The following is a 20,729-nucleotide window of genomic DNA, read 5'->3' on the forward strand; positions in this document are numbered from 1 at the left end:
TTGATTCATGGACCTAACATTTCAGAATCCTACACAATATTGTTCTTGACAGCATTGGACTTTACTTCTATCACCAGTCACATCCACAACCGGGCTTTATTTTCACTTTGGCTCAGCCTCTTCATTCTTTCTGGAGCTATTTCTGCACTCTTCTGTGGTAGCAAATTGGGCACCTACCAACCTGGCAAGTTCATCTGTCAGTGTCATAACTTTTTGGCTTTTCATATAAAAGTTCCCCTATAAGGGATCAAACCTGTGTTCTCTGCATTGGGAGGTGGATTCTTAACCACTGGACCACCAGGGAATTCCTCTGGTGCCCTTCACACAGGCTTCTCATCTCATCCCTGGCTTTCTCCCTCCCCCCTTCCGAGAAATATGGCTTTGTTTCTGGGCCTTTATCCTGTCAATCATGAGGGGTGATGGGATGAGCAGGAAAATAGGGGAGGCTTGTTAGATTTATCCTTAAAAAAGTAAGTATGAGAAGGTTCACAGCTGAGCCTGAGGGAGTTTGGAAGATGTGGAGTGGAGCAGGGGCATCGGGCAGCAGCTATCTTGTTTGAGAGACTGGCAGAGTTAAAGAAGATTTCAAGAAGTTTCACTGTGGATTGGGTGTCATCTCCTGGTGCCCCTTCCCTGTAACTGCCACCTTTTCCAATGTCCTAATGTGACGAAAACAGCAGTAGAGATGGATATCCTTATCTTCTGGATATCAGGCTATTTTTTAAATGGGACACCATACGTAGAAGTGATGGGAGGACAGCTTTAGACAAATGAAACACGTTGAAAGAGTGTTTTGTGTCTTGTTCATCGTCAACTTGTCCTCCACCCCACAACCTGGTGGTGTGCCAGCATGCTGAGGTGCCCCGTGAATGCGTGAAAACCCTGGAGCAGGCCAAAGGCAGCCAGGCTGGAAGTGGAAGCAGCAGTGGGGAAAGGCCCTCTGGGCTGGGATTACCTTTGGGCCTGAATGGGATGCAGTCACACTGCCATGTGAATGCAAGGGGAGAGTCCAGAGTGCCCTGTGGAGCCTGGAGCAGAGCCAGGGGCTGAGGGTGCCGTGGTTCTCAGCCAGGGAGGGGTTTTTGTGAGCCTGAATCACTTGTGTGAAGTTTTCAGACCTCGCACTCACCCCAAGACTAATGCACCTTCCTAGAATCTCGAGAGGTGGGGGAGGGGAGCCGGGGTGGTAAGGACACAGCTCAGATGCATCTGAGGGGTCCTTCCCCTCCTCCCCATGCCTACACCCACTAGATAACACTCCCAAGTCAGGACCCTGGGTTTGAGAGCCATCTATTTATGCTTTCTCTATCTCCTCTTGAAAAGAGAGAGAGGTTTTTGTTTGTTTGTTTGTTTGTTTGTTTTTTACTTATCTCATGTGTGAGTACATGAGATAATGCATGTGAAATGCCTGAGACCCCTTCAGCACTCAAACAATCACGGGCACTAATTATTATCATTGCTATTAGTAGCATTTCCCCTTCCCAAAGGCAAAAAGGAAGAATGAAAAGACTTCAGGGGCCCCATCATGGGAGGCAGGAGGCGCAGTGAGGGATGGGCTGGAGGGAGGAGAGGGGAGAGGAGGTTGTGGGTGGGTAGGACTCTGGGGATCGTGGTGGGAGCAGGTGGTGGGAGCAGGTGGAGCTGGCTGAGTTGTTGGGCTTTTCCTGCCACCTAGTGGCTGCTCTGGGCTAAGCCACCCAGCTGTCCCCTCGGGTCCGGGCGATGGTGGGGGGAGGTTGGGCTAAGATATCCTGAACACAGTTTCAGCAATCCTCTTCTGCTGCCCCCATTTAATATGCACTGTCCCCTTGGGGACCCTGGCCAGTGACCCATCCTCCCCATGGCCCTGGATTTCTCCAGGTGGAAGAGGGGGAAACTTTGTTCTCTTGGCTCCCAACACAGTGGGGAGCTGAGGCAGACACCCAGCGAGGTTGGGGAGGCACCCTCCCACCCCACCCCCACCCCCACTGGCTTGATGGTTGCTGATGGTACAACTGCCCCAGGGGGATGCCAAGCCCCAGGGTCTTCTGGCACTGGGGACCCAGACCTGGATCACTGTCTGCCTTGGGTTTTTCTTTAATTCTATGAACATGTACTACTTTGTGCAGGGCCTGGGTGAGATTCTCCTGGGTGAGATTCTTCCCGTCCCACATTCTCTGGAGGATTCTGCCCTTTGTCTCTAGGCAGGAAGGGGACCCTGAGACTTGCAGCCCCAGGCCTGCTGGTGAAGGGCCCAGTGGGGGCTTCCAAGTCAGCTTGGTGTCTGGGGCTCTTGTCATCTCCCGCCCCTTGTGGGCTGATGTCCTTGTTGCATCATGTCTGCCTCCTGCATTGAAGGCAGCTGTGACTCTTTGGGGCGGAGTCTGACCCTGGGTGTGGGGCTTCAGGAGGCAGCCAGGAGCCACAGGAAGGAGTCACATGTTGGGCAGGGAACCGGAGTCCAGCATCCATAGGGCCCTTGCATCTGCCCTGCTGCTCCTGCTCTCCCCCACCCCCCAACTTTTCCCTCTCAGGGCCTTGTAGCCTCAGCTGCACCAGGCCACAATTGCATCATTCTTGGCTTTGTTTGCAGAGCAGCAGGTGGAGGAGCGAGGCCCCCAGCCCCCCGCCCCCCTTCCCTCTCATCGCCTGCTCTCTCCTGGGTACTCCTCCTCCTTCCTCTCTTCTCAGGCCCCTGGCACCCGGGGATGGTCTGCCTTACCTGGTGACTCTCAGTTCCCTTTCCACTCCTTCTGCTCCCCAGGGAGCCCTGGAGGCTGCTGAGGCAAAGAGAAGGAGGCTAGGGGGCAGGGATCAGCACCAGGCTGGAAACCGCAGCTGAAGGCAGGTGCCACCTTCAAAAGGAGCGCCTGGTTATAGACAGCATTTGGCCTCCCAGAACTTGGGAACAAGGTCAAAAATTGTCACTGGCTGAACTAAGGCTAATAATAATTGACATGAGATGAATTCATTCAGCTCTTTGTAGACAGTACTTAACTTTTATTGATCATTTATGGGGCCTTCAGGGGACCGGGCATTTTATACTCCCATCTCATGTAATCTTTCATCGACCCCATGATGTGGAAACTAGAGCTCAGAGAGGCGAGATTACCTGCTCGAGATCACAGGGCTGCTGAAGAGCAGCCCCGGGACTGGAATCTCGGTCTGCTTCCCCCAAGCCTGACTTCTCAATGAGGTGGAAAGGAGGGCCCTGACCAGACTTGGACATTTTTTTTTTTACCCCCTAAAAGGAGGTTTTGGCCTAAGACACTCTTCAAGAGATAAGACTGTTCTCTTCTTAATCTTATGAAGCAGATAAAATAAGACAACCTGAGCTAGGCCCCGATCCCCATCCACTGCCCCGCCCTGAGGTACTGCTGTTGTTGAAGGTTCTGAACCATGTCCAGTGTAGAATCAGGAATCAGAGTAGGAGCTTGTCAGAGATCCAGCCTGCCAGACAAGAGGGAGGCCTGCACATGTGGACCTCGCAGGCTGGGGCAGAGACAGCTGAGCAGTATCATCCCTTCCCTTCTGTGCACTGGGATTCTCTGTTTGTGAAGCTTCCTGTAGTGCTCAGGGTGCATTGATAAAATAGCTTTGGTGTCTAGCAATCTAGACACCATGACTTTGGCCAGTAGAAGTCCACTCTTTAGGGCCAGATCAGCATCTTAGGGGACAGACAGTTCTCAACCTTGCAAAGCGCAAGCCCAGAACTTAGGCCTGGCCAAGCAACAGTTATTTCAGAGGCCAGCATGGGCTGTTGCTGCCGATGGGCCATCTCCTCCACCTCGCAGTTTTTACTTCCAGTGGCTACTTCAGCCCTGAAAGAGAACCAGAGGGCTCTGGGAAGAATGGAGCCTGCCTTCCACAGCCTAGAGCCCAGCTCCACCACAGCCTGGGAGAGGCCAGATCAGGATCCGGGCAGTATGCTTCTCTGTCTCCCATCTCTTTATCCCAAGACAGACTCCATTTGAAGGGACAAAGGGCCTCATTGACCCCATAGCCTTGTGACCTCACCAAGTCTGTCCCTCCCTTCCCCTGGCAGCCGGCAGGGCACTCACTCTGGTAGCAGACAGGGCCACGAGGCCACTGAGAGGGCATGGCTGGGAAGCCAAGAGAGTCTGCTGCCAGCTGGGTGGGGCAGACTGGGAGTGTGTGGGTAGTGCCCCCCAGAGCCCCAAAAGGAGGGGTGGCCGGGGATGAAGTTCTGCCGGGACTCCTGGCTGCAGTCCCAGGAGCAAAGCAGCAAATGCTCTGCAGGGCCAAAGCATGGGAGGGCAGGGGGAGTCCAACCCCAGCCCCAAACTGGGCTGCCCGGGGGGCTCAGGGCCTCCCCAGCCTGCATTCCTGAATTCCTCCCCCTAGCATGCCCCCTACACCCGGCCTATAAAGCCCCCTTTGTCTGGGCCCACTGAGGATCTTAACTCTCCCCATCTCAGCTTCCAGCCCTCTGCTCCCTCACCCCCTGGTGCTAACAAAGAGGCCAGGGTGCAGTGGGAAGCCTGCAATCCCCTTCATGCCTCCCGGCACTGGCCCAGGGGTGTTGGGCCACCAGCCCCTGGACACCGATGCCCCAGCCCCACTGCCCACCTCAGGGCAGATTAATTCCCACCCCTGTCCACCCGGGACTCCACACTCCTGTCCTGGGCAGCATGCCTGCCTCTCACATGCCTGCGCATGTGATAACCCCTTGGTGTGGCCCTGCCCTCACAGGGGCAGGACAGAGGGGCAGCAGGCAGTCATGAGCCACCCCTGATGGGGTAGGAGGGTCTCAGTGTGGGAAGCAGTCTTTTTGCCACCTCCTTGGCTTTCACCGGAGTTGGTGGCTCCACTGTCCACAATGCAGGTTCCCAACTGGCATCTGGAGCTTCAGATGACCCTTCTTTGGCAGTAGACAAACGGTTCAGCTCCTCCTTCTGCTTGGCACATGCCTGGGGCAGGGAACACGGTAGGCGACAGGAATTTCCATTCCTGTTCCCCACACCCACCCAAGGGCCTCAGAACACGTGTGAAGAGAGGCAATAGGGAGTGGCCTCTCCCCATCAGCTCCTGACCTCCTGGGGTCACAGGGCTCAGACCTCTGCTCATCAGGGTGGGGTCTCCCTGTGGTCCAGGCTCTATCTCTCTGGCCGGCTCTTGGGCAATCACAGTGATCTGAGCCAGGGGTCAGCTCTGTCATCAAGCTGCTTGTGACCTTGGGCCAGCCCCTCTGAGGCTTCTGTAAAATAAGGGGTGGGGCCCTTCCGACTCTGATAACCTCAGAAATGAGGAGAGGGGCTTCCGTAGGAGGAGATCTTCTCTGGACTAACAGTGCCCCCAGGACAGGCAGACCAGGAGACGCTGGCAGGGATGCGCCCCTGGATGCGTGAGGTGTGTGTGTGTGTGTGTGTGTGTGGTGTGTGTGTGTGTGTGTGCGTGTGTGGTGTGTAAGGTGTGTGTGCGCGCGCGCGGCGCCTCTCCCCGCGGGTGGGGTGTGGAGGGAGGGGCGGGCGGGGCGGGGCCTGTGGGCGGGGCCTGAGTGGCGGACTCGGGCGCTCCTCGCGCGCGGCGGTGGCCGGGTGCGGTGCTCACCACTCACTGGGCGCATGGAGGGGCCGCCGCCCACTGCGCCCCACAGGGCTGGCGCGGCGAGGACTGCATAGCTGGCAACAGCATGGAGCAGGTCAGCGGGTGCGGGGCCGGGGCTCGGGTGCGTGTCTTGGGGGGAAGGGCGGGGTGCGGGAGGACTGACTGAGGGTGGGCGCCCTGAGAAGGACACGGCGGGAGGGGTTTGGGGCTTTGGAGCTCCGGGCGGGGCCAGAGCTCTGGGGAGGGGATAGGGCTGGTGTGACATAGAGCTGGTGCGCGCGCGCACACACACACACACACACACGCACACGCACACACGAGTACTCTCCCACCACTGACACAGAGGGAGGCGCTCACCGAGGGCTCACACGCTCCCTCGCTCCCCATCCTTGCTCCAGGAGAACATTTAGAAGCTCCCCTCCCACTCGATAAGGTCCTGGCCCCTACCAGGATCCTAGCAAGCTCTGCATAATAAGGAGTGGCAGAGGTGGGGGTGGCTCTCCCAGGGCATGTAACTACCGCTGACCCTCCCGACCTTGTCCCTTCCCCACCGTGGGACCTCGCGATACAACCATCCCCTCCCCCCTTGCACATCAAGGGGCTTCTCCCTGCCAGGCTCCCCCGCCAGTCCCAGTTACAGCAGCTGCAGCAGCTGCCGCCACCATTTCATGGCAGTGAAAAGATGGGGTGGGTTGGGCAGCGTGTCCACATGCCCCCCAAATGCAGACAAGCTGCCCCAGCCAGGCCCTGGGTGGCTTCCTTTCACACAGTCTCCATCAGAGGGGTCCCAGTGATGGCCTCCTTCGGTCAGAGCACCTCACTCCCTCCACAGAGCTCAGTAAATCCTGGACAAGAGGGGCCGTCCCCTTAGGTGGGTGGGAGGGCCCCTCTATCCTGACTTGCTGTCCCCAGTTCTAAGAGGGGCAGCCTCCTGAGGTGGGCTGGAGGGAGGGGGCTGCCTTGCTCCCTTCCTGGTCACAACTCAGTGAGAGGTCTTGGGGTGGGGTCTGGAGTGGAAAGGTTTTCTGTTTCTGCGTGTGCCTTTGCATGTCCACGCTCCCAGGCTCAGCTTAAAGCTGTGTCTGGGGCCTGGGCTCTGAGACCCCTCCCCTCTGTGGCAGACGGGCTCTTGAGTTGCCTGTGACGGTGGTGAGAAGGGGCACGGAGGGGTGGAGGGTGATGAGTCAGGGGATGGGGTGATCCTCAGTTCTGGGGGTTGGAGGGAGACTCTGAGGAGTCATGAAGGGCTCTCGGCATCTTCCCTGGGCTGGGCGTTATGTGTGGGGAGGGCTGTGGGCTGGTCTAGTCTCCAGGCCTGCTGGGCATCTTGGCTGTTAATTTAAATCGCCCGTGGCAGCTCCCTGGAGCACCAGGCCTGGCAGGGATTCATCATTCTCTGCTGTTGTCATTACTGACTCTACCTTCAACTCCACTCTGAGCACAAAAAAGCAGGGGTTGGGAGGACAGGACTAAGTGCCCCTGAATTGCTCGCATTAAAATAGTTAAATTTATGTTATGTGAATTTCATCTCCATTTCTTTTTTTTAAAGAAAGGAGAGCTAAGGCTAGGGAACACCACTGCTTTCTGCCTGGAGGACCCTAAACACATCTCAATGGGCCTGTAGCTCAGTCTGAGGTGCTCCTCCATTCGCCTTTTGTACGTCTTCTGGGGGTCAGCTGCTTTCTGTTCCCAGAGGCACAGCCTGGCTCTCCTGTGCCCTGGCATTATGGAAGGGAGAACAGAACATGGAGGAGAGTCAGGACATCAAAGGGGCACTGGGAACCCTTGGATATCTGTCCTCTCTGGGCTGCTGTGAAATCCCTGCCAGCTGTGCTGAGGGGTGGCTTTCCAGTCCTTTCTAGGTGTCCTAAAACAGCCCTGTTGAGAAGCGCAGCAGGCAGCCTGTCCCCTGGACCATGACACACCCTCCCCCCGACACCCCACAAGAGGACTCTGACGATCAACACAACCATGGAGGTGCCCACACTGATGTCAGTGCCTGGAGGCAGCCACGGCCCTGCCAGCCCTGTGGGTGTTGCCAGCTTCCTGAATGTGTCAGAAGCATGAGGTGTATGGGGTGCTTCTGAAATCAGAGCTTCTTTCACCACCCCAGGGGAAGCTCCTATTTTAAGTTTCCCATGTGCGGAGCCCTCTTGTAAAGCAGAGAATCCTTTTATAGTGCAAGGACCGCCCTGATGTGTCTGTTTGGTATGTGTGGATTTTGGCATGGAGGGTTTCCTTAAAGGGGAGCATGCCTGGAATCTCTCACAGGGGCTGGAATGGCCGGGTGGAGTGAGTGCCAGGACAGAGGGGTTTGCCCCTCTGTGGTCAGTGCCCTGCCCCTCTTTTTTTCTCTATTTAATTCCCCTCACTCCTTCCCCAGGCTGGCTCGGTGCCAGACAGAAGAGAGGGAAGCAGCTGCCGGGGATTTCCAGAGCTTCCAGGGGGAGGTGGGAGCCACCCCTCCCCACCTCCTTTCGCTGCTCCCCTCTGTTCCTCTCCTCCCGCCATCTCTTCCCTGCTTCTACATTCCCCTCCTCTCTCCTCTTCTCACCACCCCTCATCCTCCCAGAAGGGCAGAGAGACTGGGAGGAGAGTGGAGCAAACCCTGCTCCATGCAGCGACGTGCACGGGCCAGGTAGTGTGAGGCAGGGTCCAGGTGGTGTGTGGCAGAAGCAGGGATGCAGGCCAGTTGCTGGCAGCAGTTAAAAGCCCTCACCCAGAACCATGAATTTAGCATCCTGGAGCTAAAAGGGACAACCTGGCCTAGCTCCTCCCAGAGGTATTGTGCTTGGTGGAAAGAGTAAGGGCTCAGCGTCAGACTTCAGCAATTTATTTACGCTCTCTGAGCCTGTTTCTTCATTATAGAGTGAAGCTAATAATACCTATCTTATAGTGTTGTCATGGGGAGTCATGTTGGTAAAGAAATAATATTTGCAAAGAGCTTTACACATAGTAGGTGCTCAACATACTTTAACTCCATTCCTCTCCATCTTGGCATTTTCAGGCCCTTGCTAGGTGATGTCACAGTCTTCATCAGTTGTCTCTTAGCCTTGCACACACACTGACACACACACAGTCCTCACCACCAGGCCAACTGCCTGGTATCACGCAGTGGAGAGCCTGTGGGGCTGAGACCCCAGCCCAGGGCCAAACTATGACATAGGTTTTCCAACATGATTCCCTGGGGGAGGTGCTGCCAGTTGAGAGTGGCAGGGGTGGGTGTCTTTTGACTACCCCCGACCTGATACTAGGGTTCACAGAATGTGGCTTGCTTGCCCTGCTGCTGGCCCAGGGAAGCAGCCACCTCTCTCTCCACCAGGGTCAGAGGTCCAGTTCTGGACCTCTGGGGCCCCAGCTGTTTGGCAGGTTGCCAGTGCCTCTCAGCCCTCGCCTGGCCAGAGGGCTGTACCTCCCTCCTCAAGGAGTTTCAGATAATGGGATCCCTCTTGTCCAGGATTCCTCAGGGACCTGGCAGCAGGGATGAGGGTGAGGACTGGCATGGACTCGAGTGGACTGAGGCCCTACCCTACACCGTTCAAGGGACTTGATGAGGTCTGAGGTCCCCTCTCCGGGATGCCTGGGGCTCTGCCAGAGCTGGGTCCCCCGCCCTTCCCCAGCTCTCAAGCCTTCAGGCCTCCTTTCCCTAAGACCTGTCTGTTACCTGTCAAGGTCTAAGCCAAGCACGACCTCACAAGGCCCCTGCCTTCTCCCCTCATTATGGAAGCCTCCCTCTGTTTTTGTCCAGTGCTGTCTGTAGCACCATCCCAGCAACCTTTGCTGTGCTTGTTGCCCTCCCTGGAAAATGAGCTCTTTGAGGACAAGCACATCACCTGGTCCATTCCCTGCTACCCCACACAGCAGTTTGCATGTAGCCGGAGCTCAGTAAATGTCTTTGAACTTGTCTGGACTGGGCCACCACCTTCTTTTTTTGTTTTTACCACCTTCTTTTTAATTAATATTTTTTATTTATTTGGCTGTGCCAGGATCTTCATTGCAGCATGCAGGGTCTTTAGTTGTGGTATGCAGACTCTTAATTTGTGGCATGAGGGATCTATTAATAGTTCCCCCATCAGCGATTGAACCTGGACCCCTTGCATTGGGAGCTCTGAGTCTTAGCCACTGGACCACCAGGGAGGTCCTATGGGCCACTACCTTGGGGATGAAAATTTAGGTGGGCATGAGTTGCTTCAAGGGAACAAGCAGAAAACCTGGGGGCTGAAAGCCAGAGGAACAGGTCAGCTCTCTCTTCAGCCCTTCCTTCTAGTCCTGCGCTCCTGCCCTTCTCCACCAGGGGGTGCTCTCTCCCCTTCCGTGGAAAGGCCGGAAGCTGTAGCCAGGTGTATGGTCATCACGCCTATAACCCCTATGACCATAACCCCTATGGTCATCACTCCTATAGTCTTCCACTCATTGCTTTGATTCTTTATCAAATGTGAGCTCTCAGTTGGAGATTGGTGGAGAAGGCCTATTGTTTTCATCTACAGAGGGTGAAACTAAGGCTCAGAGTATGTACTTTTCTTCAAAGACATTTCAGCTACTATGTGGGCAGGATGGGAACTTGAATGTGCTCTTGGTTAGGGTCTCCTTGATGACACCATAAAACCCCGCAACGGCTCCTAGGCCAGGCCTGATCCTGGCCCTGGAATGCTCTGGTCTGGGGACTCCCTGACATCCCCCGCCATGCTCCTCTCCTAGCCCTACCGGGTCTGGGGAAGGCAGGTTCTTCCCCTGGCAGGACGCTGGGTTCCTTTTCCTCTACTCCACTTATCACCCCCTCAGGCTCTCTCTCCCTTGGCTCCTGCTCCCCAACCAAAAAGCCTGCTCAGGTGCCGCCCCCCGCCCCCCGGAATTGGAGCTGTGCCTCAACCCCACTCATCTGTGCTCTCCCCTGTCCCTTCCTGCTGACTCTCTCAGTGGCCCAATTCCATTTCTTCACCCTTGATGCTCTTCCTGACTGCTCTGGCCTCCGCCCCGCCTGTCCCCTGCTCGCCAGCTCTCTCTCCTCAATCCTTCTTGCTGCCTCTTCCTTCCTGCCGGCCCTGAAAGGTGGGTGCTCCTCGGGTCCCATTCCACATCTCACCTCCTCTCTGCAGTGTCCCTGGAGAATCCGAACCTCACTCCTGATCCACGAATGACTTCCAAAGCCATGTCTCTAGCTCAGGCCTCTCTTCAGGGAGAAGGACCCAGGGTTCAAGCTGCCAATCACTACCCCACCAGCAGCACAGCCTATATGTTAAGTGTGTAGACTTGAGCCCAAATGGTGTGTGTTAATCGCCCAGTTGTGTCCAGCTCTTATGACACCATGGACTGTAGCCTACCAGGCTCCTCTGTCCATGGAATTCTCCAGGCAAGAATATTAGAGTAGGGAGCCCAAATGCCTGGCGTCAAATCCTGAGTGGCCTCGGGTAAGATGCTCAAGTTCTCTGGGCCTCAGTTTCCTTATCTGTAAATGAAGATTATATATAATACCTATTTCATAGACCCTTTATAAGGCTGAATTGGAATAATATATACCAAGGATTACTTAGCCCAGTGCCTGGCATGTCCCCTCTCCCTGAGAACACTCTAGACACCTACTATCTCATCCTCTGAGCCATAAAAGTTGGAGTTGTTCTGAAGTGTAATGAAAGTTGCTCAGTCATGTCCGACTCTTTACAGTCCATGGAATTCTCCAGGCGAGAATACTGGAGTGGGTAGCCGTTCCCTTCTCCAGGGTATCTTTCTGACCCAGGGATTGAACTCAGGTCTCCTGCATTGCAGGCAGATTCTTTATCAGCTGAGCCACAGGGGAGCCTACTGGGAGTTGTTCTAGACTCTTCCATTTCCTTTCCATAATACTTAGTTGTTTAACAAGATCCGGGGGCCTCTGATGATTGGTGCCCCCTGCCCAGGTGCAGGGCCCTCCCGTCTGATCCCTTACCTCTGGCTCCTTACTGCCGCCCCCCACCCCCACCTCTGTTCTTTCCCACATCATGCTACAGTGGCCCTAGCACATCTCTGCTTAAATCCCTGCCACAAGCTAGGCTGGAGTCTAAGTGCCTCAGGCCCAGTCACTCCACGGTGACATCCCCACCCACATTTCCTTCCTCATCCCTCCGTGCTTCCTGCCCACGAACCTTCCACTTGGCTCCAGCCACACTGCTGGAGTCTGCTTTCTCCTGCCTCCCTGCTTTTGTCCACAATCTTCTTTCTTGCCATGGCCCACCCCACCCTGTCCCATCCATGACACCCTCTAAAGATCACGGCCGCTTGCTTCTGGAAGCCTTCCTCTGCTTCTGCAGCCTTCCTCTCCTGGGATCTCACACTAGAGTCAGGATTGGTAAGACCAGGACTCCTAAAGGGAAGGAGCTAAGCCTACCTCCTGTCCCCAGGGGCCACCTCCACTCTCCTACCGCAAGGTATATTAGGACTCCCAGTAAACATTTGTGAAGGAAAGAAGCTGAGTGGGCTTAGAGAGGAATTTAGAAAGGGAGGAGTATAAAGAGGATCCTCAGTGAGGGGCACCCTCCATCCCATGTTGGACTTTATTGCCCTATTCCCCAGAGAGTGTGCCAGGAATAGAGTGGATTCCGGGGAGGATGGTGGGATGCAGGTAATGGGATACAGATGTCAGAGGGGATGGGGAACTGAGGTGAAAAGGAAAGATGAGAGAGATGCAGGAGAAGATGGATGGGGGTGCAGGTCAAGGTGCAGGAAGAGGTGGGAGGGGCAGCAGGGTGGGGGAAGAGTGCACTTTCTGGGAAGCGGAGAGGGTGGGGGAGGAGAGCGCAGTGCATTGTGGAGGGAGGAATTGCCTGCCGGCCAGTGTGAGCTCATTTCCTCTCACCACCTCCTGCAGTGTCTGAGGGCATGAGGCTCTGGAAAAAGTGAGTCAGGGGTACCCCAGGGGCCACCCTCCCCCCTTCCCCACACCCTCAGTCCAGTCTGGATCTCAGATGCCACTGCTCCCCCCCTTACACAGACAACCCATTTGTTTTGAGAGGGAAGAACCCCTGAGCCAGGCTTGGACTGTTGGAGCTTCAGGGCAGAAAGTCAGACAGAGAGGCCTGGTTGAAGACTAAGCCAGAGAATACAGGTGGTGTGATGGGTTACAGTTAGATAGCAGGAAAGCTCGGAAGTGGAGCATAATTCCGGCTTCATATGACCTTGATGAAGAGAGGTGAGGAAGGAAGAGGAGTCATTGACTGCCCCTCCACCATTACAAGAGCATCCTTTTCTACTGACTTTCAGAGAAGTTAAAATAAAACATAAAGACTTAACAAGTCAATATCTCCTTCCTCGGGCTTATAGGAGTAGGGGTGGTCTAGATGGTGTCTGGACAACACTGTCCCCCATAGGATCCGAGTCCTTTATCCTGAGGATCTAGGACTTGAGGCTGATCGGCTCTCAGGAGTCAGAGTGGTGATGGTACAGCAAATAGGTTTTATGAGGCTGCTTGCCCCAGAGGGGGTGGGACATTTCAGTAGGCAGAGTTGGCTTTCCCGCTTTCATTGCCTTCTTCATCCAAATCATATTCCTATTTATCTGTGACCTCTGCCTTCCTTTCTTCACAATCTGGGTGAAGAAATACAGGAGCCCTTTAGAACTACAAGAAGGCAAGGGAAAGAGGTACGCATAGGCTGTAAAATAAAAGGAGGTACGAAGGATGTTGTTAGACAGCAGAAGTAACTTTCCAGCAGAAGCTAAAGACTGGGAGACTGTCCCTTCCAGGATCATCAGGGGATGGGCTGCTTGGGGGCAGGGAAGTGAGAAATGGACTCAGGACCCTGGTTTGTTCATTGGGCCCAGCTCAGAATGAGGCTGGGAAAGGAGGCTGTGGGAACTTGTGACTGGAAGGCCTGGAGGGCCTCTGCTTTTATTGTCACCCACTGCAGAGTGGGTCTGTGAGCTGTCTAAAGGCGTGAGCCACAGGCTGGCTGGGTGGGGGCGTGAAGCTCTGCTTCTCTCTTATACCTTCCTCTCCCCTGCCTGCCTGAGCTGAGACTGGGAAGGGAGTCCTAGATTGAGGAACATAAAAACTGAAAGCTCCCGTTACCTTCACCCCCTTCCCCTCCTCCATCTCTGCCCTTGTCTCAAGTGCCATGCGTCTCTGAATGGAAGGCTCCCTAAGTCTTTTTTCTGTCTCTCCCTCTCTTCCGACCTGAGTCTATTCATCCTTGTCTCTGATTTTCTCTGCCTCTCTCTATCTCTGTCTGGTCTCTGCCTCTCTCCTGCTGTCTGAATCTCTCCGTCTCTGTTTCTGATCCTCTCTGTCTGGCTTTGTTTCTCTCTGCTTCCCTTTCCGTTTCTTCCTCCCTGCCTCCCTCTCTCGGTGCTAGCTAGTCCGGTGTTCTGTGCCCGCATCCTCTTTGCTTGCCTGCCTGGATCGTCTTTTCTGGGCTGGGCCAGCCCAAACTGTCTCCCTGAGACCGTTTCTCTTCTGCTGGCTCTGTCAGCTACAACCCCGAACTCAGCCCTGCGGTACGCATCTAACCCAGCAAGAGGCAGAGGGTGCGCCCCGTCTGGAGCGCAGGGGGCGGAGCGAAGACACACCCCACCCTCCGCGTTCGACCCCGCCCCTTCGGTCCCGCCCCTCCCGGGTCCCTGCCTGCGCCCCCAGCAGTGCCCTGGCCACAGAGCCTCCCCTGCCGCCCGATGAATGGAGTCGCCTTCTGCCTGGTCGGGATCCCGCCTCGCCCGGAGCCCCGGCCCCCCAAGGTGAGGGCGCTGATCTAGGAAAGGGGGCGGATCCAGGCGCTGCCGGGGAGGTGGCAGCAGGGCTGGGGTCGCGGCGTCCCCGCTCCGTGGGCACAGCCTGGGGCACACGGCGCGGGCACCGCGGGGCACGGCCGCAGAAACATCCGCTGGTGGTCGGGAAGGGGGCTGGAGCGGGAGCTGCCCTGGGCAAAGGACGGGAAGGAGGAAGGTAGTCAGGGGGTCGGGACGAGCACTGGGCTGCCAGGGCCAGGGGCAGCGACCCGGGCAGCGGTGCCAGGCCCCCGGCGGCCGGGCAGCGAGGGCAGGAGGCCCGCGCCTTTTGTCCGGGTTTTTCAGGCGGGGCGCCTGCCGCCGTTTCCTCTGCCCGAGTTTTCGTTTTCCGTTGGCGAGGCCCCGGCACAGCTGGAGGGAGAGGGAGTGGGGGAGGGGGTTCCCAGAGCGGGATGTCCTTGGCCACTGTGGCCGGACACCCCCTCCCTGGGCCACACTCCCCTCCTGCCGGGCCGGACCACCGACAAGCTGCCCTGCGCGGGTCCACCGCCCCACTGGGTCCTGAGGAAGAGAAACAGGGCCGGGACCCCCGGTCCTTCAGGCGCAGCTGCCCTCCCTTCTGCCCTCTCAGGCTGGCTGTGGGTGGGTCTGGGCACGGGGTGCCAGGGGCATTACTCAGCGCTGGGCTGCTTTGCTTGGGTTCTTTCATCTGCCAGCTGCTGAGGCTGGGGAGGGGCCAGCAGGGGCCTGCGGGCTCCATTGAGGCCAGCCCCCTCCATATACCTCTGAGCCTGACTGCCCAGTTCTGCTGGAGCACCACCCCAAAACACAGTCCCCCTCTTTCCAAGCTGAAGAGTTGAACACTGTAACGTTAGTGGTTTTCAGAGCTGGGGAAAAAAGTTCTCTGGGGGGTCCAGGTTGGGATCAAGGCCTGGGCAGAGGTCTCTTGCTCTTTTAACGCGGCTGGAAGATTTAGGGCTATTCCTCCCCAACCATCTGCTCAGTGTTGAGCTGGGGTCTGGTGCTTTGGAATCTCTGAGCATGGTGTGTACCTCAGAAGCTGGATGTGTGCACAGTTCTCCCTTAATCTGCATCTCTATCCCCGACTCCCCCTCTACCTTTCAGCCAAAAGTGTTTCCTAATTACAAACTTGAATTTCAGGATGGACAGGGGATGGAAGTGGAGGTCATTATCCTTGAGTTCCTTGGATCGCCCCCTCCACACACACTCCACCACCTACTTCATCCCCACCCCCCCAACTATCTCCACCCCAAGCCCCACCCTGTCTGCTGAAGGTGGATGGCATTTGATCTCCTGGGGTCCTCCCTCTCTGCCAGGGCAACAACCCCATTCCTCAGAGTGGCCGCTCTTACTGAGATGCACTCATTGGCATGCAGTTTGAATCTCAGTTACATAACCAGTCATCTCACCTCCAAACACAGCCCAAAGGCCCCCCCGCCCCAGGCTCTTCTACTTGCTCAGAAAGTGTTTGGGTCCACGCTAGGTTTCAATACATAAATCCTTCAATGCTGGATATGAAGGCTTCAAAAGCCAAGCCCTAGGAGCAGGTAGGGTGGATATTAGGGGCCGAGACTATACAACAATAGTGCCGGATCTTCTGATGGGAGTCACGGCACAAGATGAAACTCTGAGGAGGGGGGTAGTATTAGGAAGGTGGCTTTGGGACACCATGGAGAATGGGGCAGGCTTTTGAGGATCTCAGCTGAAGCAGAAAGGGACTGGACCCTGGGAATAGGCCCTGTGTTTAGGCAGCCTGGACGGGGACCTCTGTGCTCCCGCCTCAGGCCAGCTCTGAGCTCATGGGCCAGGGGTGCAGGAAGCCTGACTGGGCCCCCATGGGTGCAGCACTTTGAGTGGGGGATGAGGGAGGCTGCTGGTTACAGAACAGAGAGTGCAGGAGTGGGCAGAGGCATTTATTGCTTCATCCTGTATTGCAGAGATACTTAAGGACTTCATGATGTATCAGATTAAAAGAGGGTCTACAAAGGAGAATGGAATAAGTTACCAAATGAAGGACTGCAGTTAGCTCTTTGAGAGAACTTCTAGGGAGAAGTTTATAAGCTGTAGCATCCCAGGCTAGCCTGGAGCATCATGCAGGGAAGTTTCCTCTGGTGTAGTGGGCTAGGTAGATTCCTATGATGTTGGATTCCAGTGTAAAAATCTGGAGATATTCATGGGAGATGCAAATATATTCAAATGAGCATATACATTAGTGCTTGAAAAAAACGTGTCGTAAGGATGAGGAGTTGCTTTAATAGTAGAGCTGATAGCTAAGACATAGATAGCAATTTCTCTGGGCCAGGATTTATATGTTACATCTTTCAGTCCTCACAAAACCACAGTGATGTGGGTACTATTATTTTATTATCCCCACTTGTCAGTTGAAGACACTGAGGCACAGAGAACCAATAGCGTGGCCACAATCACATTACTAATGAGTGGCAGAGCCAGGACAGGAACCCAGCAGTCTGGCTCAAGTTCACGATCTCACTCCACTACCCTACGTCTCATGACCTGGCTTGTCTGCTGTTACTCCCACCCTGAATCTGGGTCTGTCTTGGACACAGGCCAAGATCAAGGTCAATCTCTTGCTGAATTGGAGCTTGGTGGCTTGTCTTTCAGCTGAGACAGAAATGGGGACAAGATGCCTCAGGATGGCCAAGCCTCAGGTGTCCATCCGTGTTTGATGGGTGGAGAATTGGCTCATTTACTCCTCCAGCCCCCCATCCCACCCCATGCCAACCCACCACACTTGGTCCGTGGCTTGGTTCATTGGTGTTTTCCTTCCAAAGGGGCATCAGCTGTGCTCTGTTGGCTGCAGGGGTTCAAAGGTGAGATATTGGCTTGGTCAGGGGTTTGGACAAAGCCTGGTTTTAATTATCCTGCTCTCTCTCCCTCCCCAGAGAGAGCCATGAATAGGGCCTGTGGGAGCTGGCTCTGCCTTTCCCCTAGCACCCTCCACCCCCTTCGAATACCCGCCTTTAGATCCAGGCCCCCCTCTTTCATGTGAAATTGTGCCAGTTTGTCAGCAGGGCAGTGCCAATCAGTACCAGGCTGATGTCTCCTCCTCACTGCCTCAGTGGGACAGCAGGCTGGGATGGACTCTGGGGCCAGTTGAAATCTCTGTCGGGGTGGAGCTTGTCACCTGTCAGAGTGGGTCAGGACCAGAGGGGCCATCTTGTCCAGCAGTGGGGAGCCTGAGGCCAGAGAGTGGTGGACGGGAACCCAGGGGTTCTGACTCCCAGGCTCCCGGCCTGTGCCTTTCCCCATACAGCTCTGTCCTGGGTGCCCCATTCCAGTGCAGGGTTCTGACACTGGGAGGGAAAAGGGAGGGCAGGGAGAAGCCGGGACAAGTGGACAATGTGTCCTGTTCATCTCTGTGTCCCTAGTGGCCAGCACAGTGCCTGGCACAGAGCTGCCAGCCCTCCATAAATGTTTGTGAAATGCAGGCCGGGGAGCAGCCCCTTCCCTGGCCCTCTAGGGTGCTCTGTGCCAGTTCTGACCAGCATCGGGATGCTTGGTCTACACATCAGTCTCCCTGCCAGACTGGAGTTATTTGAGGGCAAGAAAAATAATCATGGCCACCACTTCCAATGGGGTGCATTGTCCCCATCCCATGTGACGGATGAAGACACTGACACAAAGAATTATATGGCTTCCTGAGGTCACCCAGCTAGTAAGTGGAAGAGCTACGGAGTTGACCATGCTTATTCTAACAGCCTCAGAGGTGCTGTGTTTATCTTGGTATCCACAGAGCCTGGTATACAGCCAGAGCTCTGAGAATGTTTGTTGACTGACTGACTGACTGACTGTGCAGAAAAACCATGGAATCCTGTAGTCTAATCCTTTGGAGGTAACTGGGTTAGAGTCTTGGGAAGGTAGCCTAGAGGTGCACCATCTTATTCTCTGTGCCAGGACTGCCTGAGCCAAACCTGGAGAGGAAAGGAAAGCTCACCCTGGGGACTTACCAGGCAGTCCAGTGGTTAGGAGCTTGCCCCCCGGAACCTGGACAGGAGCTAAGATCCTTCAAGTCGTGTGGCATGGCCAAAAAAAAAGCTCGCCCACACCCTATCACACCTGCCCTCCAAGGCCACTGGGGGCCCCCAGCTTTCTGACTTCTCTCTCGCTCTCACTCCCTCCCTTCCTTCCCCAGAGTTCTAAGGGAGTGATGCAGAGCAACGGGCAGGTGGGAAAAAGATGACAAGTTGGATTAAAGATGGCTGTTCCCTTTTCATCTCTCTGGCCCTGAGATGCTAAGCCCAGATGCCCACTCCATCTTGGTGGAAGATTCCTTCCCTTTCAAGTTGGAGGGTGGATGGAGTAGCAGGTTTGGGACAGGGCCTGGCACAACTAATAATTCTCCATCTCTCACGGGAAGGGGTGTTGGATTTCCAGTCACCTCGAGTTGTAAACCTGAAGCCCAAGGCCACCTTCTCCAGCCTCCTCCAGCCTGTGTACCCCAAGGGAGGTGACTTCTTCCCCTTTGACTCCCTCTGTTCCCCATGGACTGCTTTGAATTAGCATCAAACTGCCACTATCTGCTGGCCACACTTCATCTGCTGACAAAGGCTGGTGGGAGCTAACTAAGAAAAAAGAAGTGTGGGGAGTGTGGTCTGCCTTCTAATATAGACAGGCCAGCGGGAGATGAGAGCCCCAGGTCTGGCGTGGCCTCTGTGTGCTGGGAGGCACATTGGGTGTCTGGCCTTGCCTTCAGCCTGAGGGGGTTCAAATTTCAGCTTTACCCCTTATTAACTGTATGACCTTGGCCAACTCACTTAGTTGTTTTTGGTTTCCGTTTTCTTGTCCCTGAAATAATCCCTCAAAATTGTTGAAAGGATTAAATGAGGTAATACTTTACCTGGTGGCCGACATTTGATAATTGCAACTATTAGCTGAAACTGTTATTAAACAATAATCAGTGGATAGAAATGAAAATGACACACTTTGGGCTCAATAAAGAGAACCCTTTATGGTTGGAGAAATCTGAAGAGCTGTCCTTGGAGGTAATGAGGCCCCCACCAGTGGAGGTAAGCAAGCACAGATCGGACTAGAGAGAATTCAGGCATTGCATGAGGAGTCAACACAGAAAAACCTAAGGACCCTGCTTTGGGATCAGCGCTGTGTGGTAAGAAATTAGAGGAGCAGGTGAGATGTGGTCCCTGCTGTCAGGAACTGGGGAGAAGAGTGAGAGGCTGGCTGCTGTGGTTTGGGCTGGGGGGCACCTCTGAGGAAAGGGAGTCCTGAAAGGCTGCCTGGAGGAGGCCTGGGAGGATGGGTGTGGTTCTGATGGGTGTGAGAAGCGGCCTGGGAAGGGCTTGGTGACTGAGGGGCAGTAGGTGTCTGGACCGCGGGCTCTGCAGTCAGCCCAAAGCTGCCTCCACATCCTGGCTGCCCAAAGGTACTGGGTGAATGGTGGGGGTGGGAAATGGGTAGTTCTCTGACCTCCCCACCCTCGAGACTTAGCTGGACGAGGGATCAGGACCACTCCCTGTGGCAAAGAGCCGGGGCCTGTAAGGAACAGAACTGGGGAAAGAAAGACTTCTCATGCCCAGTGCCTTTGGGGGCGTCCGGGGGTCGAGGGAACAGTGGGGCCTTTGTCCCCGGCCACCGGGAATCTGGCCCAGCAGCCAGCCCTGGGTCTGGCTGGGCCCTCGGCAGGCAGGTCCTCTTTGAAGTGACCCTTTCAAAGCTCAGCCTGAATCCCTGGGAGGAGAGAACTGGGGCGGAGCACGGGGATGACAGACCCACAGCCAAGATGGAAACAGACCCGGCGCCGGCCCCTTCGGGTGGGAGGGCTGGTGGGAGGTGTGTGGGCCGGAGGAATGTGGCCAGACTAGGGGGACATGTGGGAGCCATGTGGAAGGACAGCCGCTTCAGGGTCTTGGCCGCCAAGTGGGGGTTAATTAGGGAAGGACAGAGCTCATTTTGGCCTGGTTTCCAACAGTCCCTAGCTTGATTTCTATCTGACTGTGGGCTCCTAAGTCTGCAGCTTCTTCCTTTTCTATTTCCTCAAAGTGTGTGAGAGCTCCTTGGAGAGAATTGGGTGTAGATGCAGGACTTAGAGGCTGTGTCTGAGAGCCCCCGAAAGGCTAGAAGGGGAAGCTGCAGTGCAGACCCCTACCCGCCACTGCAGTTTCCAGCATTCTCTGAAAGAGAATGGATATGAGGCCGCCCCCACCTCTGGGCCTAGAGAAAGTCCAAGGCCGAGGAGCTAGAAGCAGAGGGGAAGGGACAGGCAAAGTGGGAGGAAGAGGAAGGCTGGATGCCAGGTGAGAAGCAGGTTCAGGCTGCTCAGTTCTGACCCAAGGGGAGTGGACAAGATCCCATGGTCTCCCCAGCTCTGACCTGCTGTGTTCCATGAAAGGGAGGAAAGGAAGGACCGAGTGTCTGTTGGTGGGTTGTTTTGGACTGAGCGGTGGACCGTGGGGCCTTCGGAGCCCAGATGAGACCCCTCCCTCACCCTGAGGCTC

The 20,729-nt window shown here is 55.5% G+C and overlaps 1 protein-coding gene across 4 annotated transcripts in view; it reads left to right on the forward strand.

The window, feature by feature from the left end:
• Positions 1-5,508: 5,508 nt before the first annotated feature.
• ARHGAP23 (Rho GTPase activating protein 23) overlaps positions 5,509-20,729 on the forward strand; it is a 79,186-nt gene continuing 63,965 nt past the window's right edge. For 3 of the 4 annotated variants that reach the window (XM_027974625.2, XM_042255899.1, XM_027974626.2), the window contains exon 1: positions 14,163-14,247. In XM_027974625.2, the coding sequence (XP_027830426.2) occupies positions 14,185-14,247 (63 nt within the window). In that variant the 5' untranslated portion in view covers positions 14,163-14,184. Of the gene's footprint in view, positions 5,642-14,162; positions 14,248-20,729 lie in introns of those variants that run through there. The other variant, XM_042255898.1, reaches the window with a different exon arrangement.

Source organism: Ovis aries, chromosome 11, assembly GCF_016772045.2.
Source record: "Ovis aries strain OAR_USU_Benz2616 breed Rambouillet chromosome 11, ARS-UI_Ramb_v3.0, whole genome shotgun sequence".
NCBI lineage: Eukaryota > Metazoa > Chordata > Mammalia > Artiodactyla > Bovidae > Ovis > Ovis aries.